Raw genomic sequence first — 13,137 nt, 5'->3', positions numbered from 1 at the left:
CTAAGAGTTTGGTCCTGCAGCCAGTGGTACTTTGGCCTATGAAGAAAGAGAGTGCAGAGTTGAGGCTACGGTAGTGCGGGCTGTTTAATAGGTGTTTGCAAAGCGCTTTGAGATCCTGGCATGGGGCTTAGCACCTGGCATCAGTTTGAGACTTAGCACCAGTTGCCCCCATGCAGTTGGCTTGGTCTGCAGCCTCCGTGCACCGTTCAGGGCTGCAAATCGGAGAGGGGTAAGAAAGTTGCGACGCTGCCAGCCGCGTGAGGCAGGTCCCGGCTCGAGGGAGAGGCTGGCGCAGCGTGTGGCCCCATCTTGCCCGGAGCAGGCGCGCGTCTCCCGTCTCACATTTCCTCAGCCCCGGGAAAGGCGTTGCACGGCGAGTGGCTGCTTGTGGGAAGCGCGGGGGGGGGGGCTCACACCCTTTCCTCCCCGCCCTCCCGCCGCCAGCCAGTCGCTCAGCCTCAGAGGCACAGGCAGAGGGCGCCTGAGCCATGTCCGCCCCCTGCGGCCGCTGTGCCGCTCAGCTCCACGCGTTGGGGAGGCTCCTGCACCCCGGACCCCGCAGCCGCTGACAGGCGTCCTGCGAGCCAAGGCAGGAGACTGAGTAGAGCGGCTCTGTCCCCCCGCGCCGGCTTCGCCTAGTCCATGGGGCTGCGCTGCGTGTGTGCAGGCAGGGGGCTGCTGCTGCAGCAGGAGGAAGCCCCGTTGGTGTGAGCAGCTGCGCTCTCCCTCGCCGCCCTGCCCTGCCTCACCTCCCTGCTCCCGAGCGAGCCCGGCTCGGATGTCCGGTTTCCTGCTGGCTTTTCACCTGGCAAACTCCAGCTAACTTCGGTGAGCAATTGCAAAGCGTCCGGGCACGTTGCGAGCTCCCTTGCAGGCAGCTGGTGCTGCTGCATCTTCTCCATCCCAGGGATTCTGCCGCCTTGGATATTGGGGGGAGGCAACCAACAAAGCCAAGGAGCCTCACGATTCCCCGTACACTCCTCAAGCTCCCCCCGCCCCGCCACGCACCCACCCTGCCATCCTTGCACAATGCACTTGCTGGGATTATTCTCTCTGGTTTGCTATCTGGCTGCTGCTGCTCTGTTGCTGGGACCCAGGGAGCCGGCCACCGCCGCTGCCTATGAATCCGGGCAGGGCTACTACGAGGAGGAGCCCAATTTGGGGGAAGCAAAGGTAGGTGCAACTTCTATGCCCTTGCCGCAGATGGGACACCCCTTTCTGAGGCATGTGACTCCTGGATCACTTTGTTTGCAAGTCCTTTCACGGGAGGGGAAAATATTTGAGGGAAATCTTCTAATGTTGTGGTTCTTCACTAGGCTTTTTGGGGCGGGGGAGGCTTTGAACTTTACAAATTGGTGGATTGTTGCAGGTGATACAAATCTCTTTAAAATAAATGGAGACACCTGATATTAAGAATTAAACCCAGAGACTCAGCTCACGTAATAAGTGAATGTAGCGATCACCCTTTTTATTGTTGCTCTTGTATATGGGTTGTACAGTGTTCTCAGTGCTGTATAGCGGAGAAGTATCCCCACTTCTTGCCCCCAAGGAATTGACAATCTAGTTCAGTCACTAGCAAACCAAAATCTTCTGTTATGCAATTGGCTTGGTGTTGGCAGTGAGGTGGCTCACTGATATATTTGAGGTTTTTTCGTCAAGGGCAAAGCTGCAGGGTGCCATGTGGGTTTGTGTCCTTGGAGTGGATGCGTGTGGATTCTTGAAACTTTCCGATTTGGATCTAAGTTTTTTGGGTGCATTTCGAGAAGCTGGTGTGTTTGGGAATGATATGATGGGAGGCAAATACATAGGAATAATAACAAAACCTCATATTGTTTCTATCTTCTGGAGGTCTGTTTTGGAGTTTCTGAAATCTGTAATGATTTACTGAAGGACAACATGGTTTGCGAGGGTGTAACTTGACCCTTACATATGAAAGGGCTGCCCAGACATACAGTTAAAATTTCAGAGAAATTCATGGTTTCCCCTGCAGAAGATCTTACATTTGTATTCATTTGTATTAGTATCTTCAGATCCTTAATTTAGAATGTAAGTACCTTGGAACTAGCATTATATCTTCTATATCTTGTGCAGCTAGCTCCCAGCATTCTGTCCATGCAGAAAAAGGACATACAGTATATGATTGTGTAAGCATGTGACATTGCTATGAAGGCTTCAGTTTCTAAACTTTTTATTAGATTACCTTTAAGTAGTGCAGTGTTCAAGTTGTGACACACACATCAATAGCAATAATGATGCTATATTTTTAATTCATTCTAGTGTGGAAAACTAGACCAAAATATATTTGTTAACATACAGAATATATACCTTCACTTTGAAGTTGGTTGTTGTTTTTGATCTGTTTGACACAATTAGCTTTATTGAACATATAGTCTAATACTGTTTATACAGGTTTAATAAAAGGTCATATCAGGCTTATAAAACATGTTACAGTGTTGACACAGAAAAAACATGGTTATGTATATTTGGTTTATAATGCATATTAGTTACTAATATTATGTTCAAGTTGTAGACTCCATGTATTGCATGCATTCTTTGTTTTGCATTTCTAAATATATACTAAAATTCTGTATGAAAGAAGTTACTGTGCATGCTGTACCACTTTAACGAGGTCTGGACGTTTTTATAACCCCTTGGAATTTAGAAATTTATATTCTTTTAATTTTAAATCCTAAAAATTAGTCAAACTCTATTATGAGCTAAATTCTTGTCAAATATTTTTAAATCCAAGTAATTTAAATCCAAGTAATATGAACACAAAATCAATCAACTGGTTTTATCACTAATGCTATTTCTAAAACTTTTTGATACAGGGGAAATGCAATCCTTCCTAGTTAAATGGTATAAACCAGTTATTAGCTCAGAGTTGAATTGATGACTGAGTTATAAACCCATGAAAGTACTTTATCATAGTTACATTGAAAATGCTGAAATAAGCATGTTGGTTTCTAAAAGTGCTGGAGCAACATACATCTGGTAGAAGAGTGAAGAAATACTCCTGAAAGTTGAATATTGCTGTATGTATACATGCCCATGTTATAGGTTATCCATTCTGTTTCTTACAAGTTTTAAAGTGATTTCAGAATCTTAAATAGTCACCATTGTGCTGCAGTTTGCAAAAGTACCAGGGCTTAGTGGAAAACTTGGAGCAATGAGGAAACTGAAGGAAGAAAGAATCAGAAATGGGAAGCGGGTAGGAGAGCAGGTGTCAGGTTGATTATATTAACAGCAAAGATTTTTGTATCTGACTATAGGTGAGGGGTATAGGAATAGATGCTGTGTTTGTGCCTCGATCTTTAGGGTTTAATCTGGCAAGTTTTAGGCACCTTAGATGCTCTTACTCATGAGTAATCATGTTCATTTCAGTTGGACTACTCTGGTGAGGAAAGTCTGCAGAATTGGGTCCCCATTAACTGTTTCTCCCTGTGAGATGAGAGAAGGTTTCAGTGAATCTGAAGGAATTAAAAAAGATTAGATAAATAAACTGTACATAATCATATTTTCCTTGAAATAATTATGTTATCATCATATACGTTATTTACTTGAACTTTCTCAACTCATGGAAAATGATTGCCTCTTGTCTTCATAGGTAATACTTAGTCCTGCCATGAGTGCAGGGGACTGGACTAGATGACCTCTTGAGATCCTTTCCAGTCCTATGATTCTACGATTTGTGTGGGTTAACTGAAATCATTTTAACTTTACATTACATATCCTTTACTATTACATAGGAAGTTGAGATGAGCACATATAACTACACGGTCTTTTTCTAAAACTTTTACTATGATAGTTTTGTTCCCATTGATATAAAAGTATGCAGAGGTCTATACTGTTTTCAGTGTAGATGACAGTGAAAGTTGGAACTTGTCCTAGACATTTGCAGTTAACTGAATGTCAGTTATAGATAAATAAGTCATTTTTCATATATTGCTGCCTCAAGCACATGTGGTGCAGCAAGTAGACACTGATAAGCTAGAGCAATAGTGTCCAACCTTTTCAGCCTGAGGGGACTGTACTTTTGAGACAGATTCTCTTAGCATCACAAAAACAGAATCAACCTGCAAGTCCTCTGCTACAGATTCCCCCCACCCCCACCCCCCGGAAGGTGTACAGCTAGTGTAACTAGCCTCTGTGCTTCCCTCTCCACAGCCCTGGCATAGGGGGAGTGACTGAGGCATGTTATGCTTCAAATAAACCACAACTGACTCATGGTCCCTTGAGAACCATTGCCAGCTGGGATAAGCTAGAACAGCCACTAGACTGCTCTAGTGGCAGAAAATCAGGGAACTGTAACTGGTGGTTGGTTCTTAGTTTCTCCACTTTCCCTCTTGTGGGGCTGTGTGGGGAAGGCACACCATTCTTTGCTAAGTGCTCCCCTAAGTTAAGGCAGAACAAGTTTTGCTCCTATCCTGCTCCTCCTGGGGCTCCCACAGTCCTTTAGAGAAGCAGACAGAGGAGCAGCCTGTGCGCTGCTCCTCACTCCCTGTGATCCAGCAGGCTGTCAACAGGGGAGCTGCTGAGCAGTGGTAGCAAGAAAGGGACAGCTATTGCTCAGAGCCCTTTCAGATTACATCAGAATTGATCCTGAAGCGTCAATAAAAGTGGTGGGAGGCTGCTGGGAAGTCAGAACCGCTTACTACTTTCCAAGCTGATTCAAGTACTTCGGATTAAAATCACAGGCTCTGGCTCAGGAAACATATTTTCAATTCATAATCAAATAATTTTCTTTCTAACACAGGGACCACAATTTAGCGTCTTGATATTCAAAAGTGGCCCTGGCCTACAGGTGTCACACTGTGGTGCTAAAGAGAGTTTAAAAAGAAAAAAAGAAAAGTCTCTTGGTGAAAAATATGATCTAAAACTGTAGAGAAAGAGGGATTGATAGAACTGAACTCTAGGGGTATGTCTACACTACAAAATTAGGTTGATTTAATATGTCGATTTTTTTAGAAATTGATTTGATACAGTCGATTGTGTGTGTCCCCATTAAGCGCATGAAGTCGGCAGTGTGCGTCCACAGTACTGAGGCTAGCGTTGACTTTCAGAGCATTGCACTGAGTAGCTATCCCACAGTTCCTGCAGTCTCCGCCGCCCATTGGAATTCTGGGTTGAGCTCCCAATGCCTGATGGGGCAAAAACATTGTCGCGGGTAGTTCTGGGTACATGTCGTCAGCCCCCTCCCCCCCCCCCCCCCGTGAAAGCAACAGCAAAAAATCGCTTCTCACCTTTTTTCCTGGGTTACCTGTGCAGACGACATACCATGGCAAGGATGGAGTCTGCTCAGCACACTGTCACCGTATGTCTCCTGGGTGCTGCTGTCAGACATGGTACTGCAGTGCTACACAGCAGCATCCCCTTGCCTTGCCTTGCGGGTGGCAGACGGTGCAATACGACTGCTAACTGTTGTCGTTGTCCCGTGGATGCTCCTGGCTGACCTTGGTTAGGTCGGTCAGGAGCACCTGGACAAAAACGGGAATGACTTCAGGTCATTCTCTTCTTTAAGTTTCATCTGATAGAGATTCAGTCCTGCCTGGAATATTATGCCAGCTGGAGGCTTCTGCCTCAGGTTGCTCTCCCAGTTGGCAGCACTGTGCAGTCGCACCTACCCCAGCCTACCCCTTGCTCCCATGGCTCATGAAGCCTGGACAGTAGTAAGGAGCAGTTCAACTATAGGCTGAGCAAGTGCAGAATGGTGGTAGAATGTGCCTTTGGACATTTAATAGCTTGCTGGTGCAGTTTACTGACTCGGTTAGAGCTCAGCAAAAACAATATTCCCATTGTTATTGCTGCTTGCTGTGTGCTCCACAATATCTGTGAGAGTAAGGGGGAGACGTTTATGGCAGGGTGGGAGGTTGAGGCAAATCACCTGGCCGCTGATTACGCACAGCCCAACACCAGGGCGGTTAGAAGAGCACAACAGGGCTCACTGTGCATCAGAGAAACTTTGAAAACCAGTTTCATGACTGGCCAGGCTACGGTGTGACAGTTCTGTTTGTTTCTCCTTGATGAAAACCCACCCCCTTGGTTCACTCTACTTCCCTGTAAGCCAGTTGAGACCTCTCCCATTTGTTCTCTGCTTGCAGAGGCAATAAAGTCATTGTTGTTTCAAATTCATGCATTCTTTATTAATTCATCACACAAATAGGGGGATAACTGCCAAGGTAGCCTGGGAGGGGTGAGGGAGGAGGGAACCACAGGAGTGGGGTAGATGTAGGGGCACCCCCTAGAATGGCATGCAGCTCATCATAGAAGTGGCATGTCTGGGGCTCTGACCCGGAGCGGCCTTTTACCTCTCTGGTTCTTTGGTAGGCTTGCCTGAGCTCCTTAAGTTTCACGCAGCACTGCTGCGGGTCCCTGTTATAACCGCTGTCCTTCATGCCCTTGGAGATTTTTTTTCAAATATTCCAGCATTTCGTCTTTTGGAACGGAGTTCTGATAGCACAGATTTGTCTCCCCATACAGCGATGAGATGTAGTACCTCCCATTCAGTCCATGCTGGAGTTCTTTTGCGATTCTGGGACTCCATGGTCACCTGTGCTGATCAGCGTGCTACACTATCCAAACAGGAAATTAAATTCAAAAGTTTGCGGGGCTTTTCTAGTCTACCTTGCCAGTGCATCTGAGTTGAGACTGCTGTCCAGAGCGGTCACAATGGAGCACTCTGGGATAGCTCCCGGAGGCCAATACTGTCGAATTGCGTCCACACTATCCCAAATTCGACCCAGCAGGGTCGATTTCAGTGCTAACCCCGTCAGGGAAGAGTACAGAATTCAATTTTAAGAGCCTTTTAAGTCAACAAAAATGGCTTCATCATATGGACGGGTGCAGCGTTAAATTGATCTAATGCTGCTACATTCGACCTAAACTTGTAGTGTAGACCAGGGCTCAAAGTATGTCTACACTGGCAGAGTTACATTGCCGGCAATTACAGCACTGCTCAGAGAGCGCTGAAGGGAAACCGCTGTTGTGTGTTCACACTGTCAGCTGCCTTCGCAATAGCGTATTCACACTTGTGGTACTTGCGTTGGTATTCGGAGCGGTGCACTCTGGGCAGCTGTCCCACAGAGCATCTCTTCCTCTTCTGCCGCTAAGCGTTGTGGGAAGGCGGAGGGGGTTGTAGGGCTTCCTGGGTCCAGTCCCAGTGCCCTGTGATGCATTGCTTTGCATCCCAGCAATCCCTGTGTTTCCGTCCACATTTGGCACCACCTTTCAATGGTTTGTGTACTGCGCACTCTGCCTCTTCGGTCTGCAGGAATGGATCCAGCACTGTTGACCAATATGCTGCTCACTCTCATTAGCACATCATGAGTGGCAGTGGAGTTATTTCTTAAACTACAAGGGCAAGAGGAGTTCAGCATTGATCTTGCCACGCGTAGTAGTTATGACACGAGATTGTTTGTGGCATTCATGGAGAGACTGACCATAGTGGAACGCCGCTTTTGGGCTCTGGAAACAAGCACTGTGTGGTGGGATCACATCGTCATGCACATCTGGGATGACTAGCAGTGGCTGCAGAATTTTTGGATGTGGAAAGCGATATTCATGGGACTGTGTGATGAGCTTGCCCCAGCCCTGTGGCACAAGGACACAAGAATGAGAGCTGCCCTGTCATTGGAGAAGCACTTGGCAATTGCACTGTGAAAGCTGGCTACCCCAGACTGCTACTGATCAGTGGCTAACCAGTTTGGAGTGGGAAAGTTGACTGTTGGACTCATGTTGACAGAAGTCTGCCGGGCCATTAATCGCATCCTGCTCTGAAAGAACATGACTCTGAGCAATGTGCGTGAAATTGTGGTTGGCTTTGCACAAATGGGCTTTCCTAACTGTGGAGGGGTGATAGATGGCATGTATATTCCAATTCTGGTACCAGACCACCTACCCACCGAGTACATTAATCAGTAATTAATATTTCTCTATGATTCTCCAGGTGCTTATGGATCACTGTGGGTGTTTCATGGACATTACCACAGGCTGGTCTGGAAAGGTGCATGACGCACATATCTTTTGGAACACTGGCCTGTTCAGGAAGTTGTAAGCAGGGACTTTCTTCCTGGATCAGAAGATCACTGTAGGGGAAGTCGAAATGCCCATTCTGATCCTGGGAGACCCTGCCTACTCCTTAATGCCGTGGCTTATGAAGCCATACATGGGGAACCATGACAGCAGCAGGGAGCGGTTCAACAACAGGATGATTAAGTGCAAAATGACTGTTGAGTGTGCTTTTGGCTGTTTAAAGGCTTGCTGGCGCTGCCTATATGGCAGGCTGGACCTGATTGATGACCATATTCCCATGCTTATCATCACGTGCTATATGCTCCATAATATTTGTGAAGGGAAGGGTGAAAGCTTCACTCAGGGCTGGACTGCTGAGGCTCAGCGCCTAGAGGCTGAATTTGAACAGCCAGAGACCAGGGCTATTAGAGGAGTGCAGCGTGGGGCCATAAGGATCAGGGATGCCATGAGGCAGCAATTTGCAGTTGAAAGCCACTAATATTTGTTGCTATGCTTGGGAGTGCAGTGCTTATAATGCCAGGCGGTGATTGTGATTGGTGCAGACGATGTGCTGTGAAGGTTTAAGAAAATTGCCTGTTGCTTTGCAGGGCTCTGTTTGCTTTCAATTAATGGAATACAGATTGTGTTCAAACAAAAACAATTCTTTTATTTAAAAACAATAACCGGAGGAGAGAGACAAACAAAAAAACACATCTGCACCGTGGGGGATGGGGGAAGAGAGCATCTGAGGAGGAGGTGGGGTCCCAGGATGGTTAAAGATTTGTGTATATGCAGGTATCATATGCAACCTTGTCCTTTGGAGTACATTGCAGTGGGTACTGTACTTCAGCAGGGCTAAACTGCAGAGGGCCGGGTGTTGAGGGCAGTGGGTACTGGGAGTCCGCAGGGCTGGACTGTGATGTGGCAGGAGTGGAATGCAGCGGGTACAGACTGGAGCCATGAGGTTGATAAGAGTCTGTTGGCGGTGTCTGGAGGGCACATGGGAAACGTTAAAGAGCCTCTCCGTGGCTTTGTTCTGGCGTGCCACATTCTCCTTTTGGTCCCTCTTCTCGCTGTCCTGTCACTCCTTCAATTCTTGTTTTTTGGCCGCAGAGTGCATCATGACATCATGCAGAAAGTCCTCTTTAGTTTTTCGTGGCCGCTTTCTAATTCTGTGCAGCTGTTCAGCCGGCAATAACAAAGAGGGAGGCTGGGCTCCTAAGGTCATATCTGTAAAGCCAAAATGTAACGTTTTACAGAAGCAGTATTGTTTGCAACACACAGACCACTGATTCAGTGATTTAAAACACAGCCACTATTCACATACCTGTCACTAACTGGCTGACCCCAAGCAAGCATATATGAGCCACGAGACCCCCAAAATGGTGAGTAACCGCAGGGGAAGTCAGTGTTCCAGGACCATACTGTACACTGGGCACGTGGTCCTTGGGGAGAGCCAGCACTGTGTGTGGGGTGGGGGCTTATAATCATTACTGTCCCCACATTTTCCCCAGGCTGTGTTCATTATGGAAGATATCTCGCTGCTGAGGGTGAGCAGGGAATCAAGAGAGGGTCTTCTCCAATACTGCCGCTTCCACCCTGGCCCTTATGCGGCTTGTCTATGTGCAGCAATGGTCGCCCCTCATCTCCCTTCCCCCCCTCCTGCCCCGTGATGACAGAGTGGTGCAGGAAAGTTACCCATAATGGGGCAAGAAACAAAGCAGCTCTGCCAAAGAACCTGCTGCAGTAGATTGCCCAGTATCTCCATGAGAGTTTCATGGAGATTGCTGAGGTAGATTCCTGTGAAGTGAGGGAGTCGATCAACACCCTGTTCCGCTGCTCAGACTAGGCATGTGGTGGTATGTACATCATACAGACACAAGCCTACTTTCTGCAACCCCCTGCCTCGCTTCAGTGATTCCCAAATCAAAGCCACTTATCAGGGGCCTCTTCTCCTGTTTGTGCTTTGCCAAGCTCCGCCAGCTGTGTCTAGCTAGCCTCCTCTGGGATAGAGAAGAGTTCTGGGCTGCATGCATCTCTGACCTCTGAGTTGGCCTCTGCCTCTGGGTCCCCCCTCCCACTCCAGATCCTCGTCCAAGATTTCATCCTCCTGGCTTGGTCCACTCTCGACTGGCACGCGAGCCACTGAAGTATCCACAGTGGACTATTCTCAGTGGAGGTGGAATCACCACTGAGTATCACGTCCAGCTCTTTGTAGAACCGCCAGCTGGGACTGGACAGCCTCCTCTCACCAAATGCTGATGAGGTCCAGCAGCTTGGCATTGCTCCAAGTGGGGGATCGCCTGGTCCATGGAGCAGGCATGGTCACCTGGAAAGATGCACTGAGACCACTGCACACATCACCGAGCAAACAGGAAGGGGACTTTCAAAATTCCCAAGGAATTTAAGGGGTGGGGCTCACGGTTGGTCACCTGAGGGCAGGGCAGTAGAGTTCAAACAGATGACCAGAGAGGCGAGAATGGGACACCTCCCAGAGGCCAGTTGCAGCTCTGTAATCGACTAGAGTGTCTACACTGACACCACAGCGTTGTAGCCCCGGCACAGAAAGCTGTATGCTTCTCGTTGGGGTGGGTTTTTTTTACTGTCCTGCAACTACACAGTTTCTGTGCACTAAGTGGCTTGGCAGTGTGTATACCTTGGGAGTTACACTGCAGAAAGCTGCTTTACTGCACAGAAACTTGCCAGTGTAGACAAGGCCTAAGAAAATAATAGTTTATTGCAAATCCCATGAGACCAGATTCTCTTTACATTAGAGCAACCTCATTGAAGCCACTGGAGTTGCAGTGGTGTAACTGAGAGGAAAATTTGACCCATGTATATTAATGTTACTTTCATCAAAGCAAATTTTGAAAACTTTGCACTTGATTTTACTAGAACGCTTTTTGTAATGTTTTCCGACTTCTGTGTATGTTACACCTGCTTTCGTTATTTTATGGCTTTTAGTTTTATCTGACAAAATTATTCCCAGATATTCTCTGAAAGCTACAGTAAACTCTATTCACTGAAACAAAACCTATTGATACATACAGACTTGTTCTCCATCAACCATGCACTCATGGAATCCAGCAGATATTGCTAGAGATTTTCTTTTTCAAAGAACTATAAGCATTCCTTTTCCCATAGGAGTGAAGTAAACAAATGTGAGCTTTAGCAATTGACCTCTTCTTAGCAGAGGGGGAAACAGTTGACTAGCATCAAATGTCTTGAAACTTTGGCTTCCTAGGGGAAGGAATACAATAGCACCTGTCAGGAAGATCTTGTGTGATTTTAATTTTATTATGGAATTATTCCTGTTCAGTACATAGCAAAAGAATCCATAATGTACAGTGAATCTATACTATACACACAAGAAGGATAGAGAACCAAATTCTTCTTTAAAATTATACCTATTCAAATCCATTTCTATCTGCAAAATAAACAGGAAATACTACAATTTCAAAGCAAGAACACTATGACTGTGTTCTATGAGCATATATACATAAAACTACACTATAATATTTGGTAACATTAGATTCTGTGAAGGTGGTGAAATCAGTATGTGGGTGTTTTTCTTTGTATAAGAAAAGGTTTAAAAAGGCTTTTTAAAACTCTGTCCATTCTTGCAGTGTCATAATACAGTATGTTTCTGGCAATCAGCCAATGATGAGAACACCCCAAATCTAGTAATGCCGGTCTTGAGATACTTTCTGCAAATATGATGTAGGCTGACATAATTTGAATTTAGCTGGTAGCAAGTTAAAATGAATATGTACTATGGCTGTCGATTAATCACAGTTAACTCACATGATTAACTAAAAAAAAATCGCAATTGAAAAAAATTAATCGCGATTAATTACAGCTTTAATCACACTGTTGAACAGAATACCGTTTGAAATTTAGTAAATATTTTGGATGTTTTTCTACATTTTCAAATGTATTGATTTTAATTACAACACAGAATACAAAGTGTACAGTGCAGACCAACACATGTTCATTTTCATCATCTAAGTCAGATGTCACAAGCAGAAGGTTGATTTTATTTTTTGGTGGTTTGGGTTCTGTAGTTTCCTGCTTGGATCGTTATCGAGCAGAGAACCCATCATCAGCTTGGACATGTCCTCTGGAATGGTGGTTGAAGCATTAACGGATATATGAATCTTTAGGGCATCTGACATGCAAATTTCTTGCAATGCCGGCTACAACAGTGCCATGTGAACACTTGTTCTCACTTTCAGGTGACATTGTAGACAAGAAGCAGGCAGCATTATCTCCTACAAATGTAAACAAACTTGTTTGTCTGAGCGATTGGCTGAACAAGAAGTAGGACTAAGTGGACTTGTAGACTCTAAAGTTTTACTTTGTTTTATTTTTGAATGTAGTTATTTTTTGTACATAACACTACATTTGTAAGTTGAACTTTAATGATAAAGAGAGTGCACTACAGTACTTGCATTGTGAACTGAAAAATACTATTTTTTTATTTTTTCAATGCAAATATTGTTTTATTTTTTATATAAATGTGAGCACTGTACACTTTGTATTCTGTGTTGTAATTGAAGTAAATATATTTGAAAATGTGGAAAACATCCAAAATGTTTATATAAATGGTATTCTGTTATTGTTTAATAGTGTGATAATCCCGATTAATATTTTTAATCACATGATTAATCACGATTAATGTTTTTTATCACTTGACAACCCTAATATACACCATATACACCTTAACCATCCACACTTTTGAAGCATGTAACTAAGTCCTAGCTTTTACCTATGAATATTTAGCTCCCTTTGATTGTGTAACCACTCCTAGAAACTCTTAGGTCATGTCTTCTTCTGTTTACACATACCCCCTTATGCATGAATGAAAGTTCTTACAAAAGGCTCTGCAGCCACAACAACAACCATATTGGTTGACAGTTCCAAAAGCGTGATAAGACCATTCCCCTTTCTTCGAAGAAGTCTGACTTGGGAGGGATGATGGTACATTCTCTCTTACTATTCCCAGGTCCCCCACATACACTCACAGGGAAACGTTCTCTTATCCTATCTCTGATTAAACCTCTTTCCAGTGTGGCAGCTCCACATGATGTAACCCCATCATTGCTATAGTTCTCTGTGGAGCTTTCA

The 13,137-nt window shown here is 45.3% G+C and overlaps 1 protein-coding gene across 2 annotated transcripts in view; it reads left to right on the top strand.

Annotated features, from left to right (window-relative positions):
• Positions 1-231: 231 nt before the first annotated feature.
• Positions 232-13,137, top strand: part of VEGFC (vascular endothelial growth factor C) — a 130,011-nt gene continuing 117,105 nt past the window's right edge. Inside the window, exon 1 of one of the 2 annotated variants that reach the window (XM_039542454.1) lies at positions 232-1,173. In XM_039542454.1, coding sequence (XP_039398388.1) covers positions 1,030-1,173 — 144 coding nt within the window. In that variant the 5' untranslated portion in view covers positions 232-1,029. Of the gene's footprint in view, positions 1,174-1,632; positions 1,770-13,137 lie in introns of those variants that run through there. The other variant, XM_039542456.1, reaches the window with a different exon arrangement.

This window comes from Mauremys reevesii, linkage group 5 (assembly GCF_016161935.1).
Source record: "Mauremys reevesii isolate NIE-2019 linkage group 5, ASM1616193v1, whole genome shotgun sequence".
Classification (NCBI taxonomy): Eukaryota; Metazoa; Chordata; order Testudines; family Geoemydidae; genus Mauremys; species Mauremys reevesii.
This window is presented reverse-complemented; position numbering and strand designations above follow the sequence as displayed.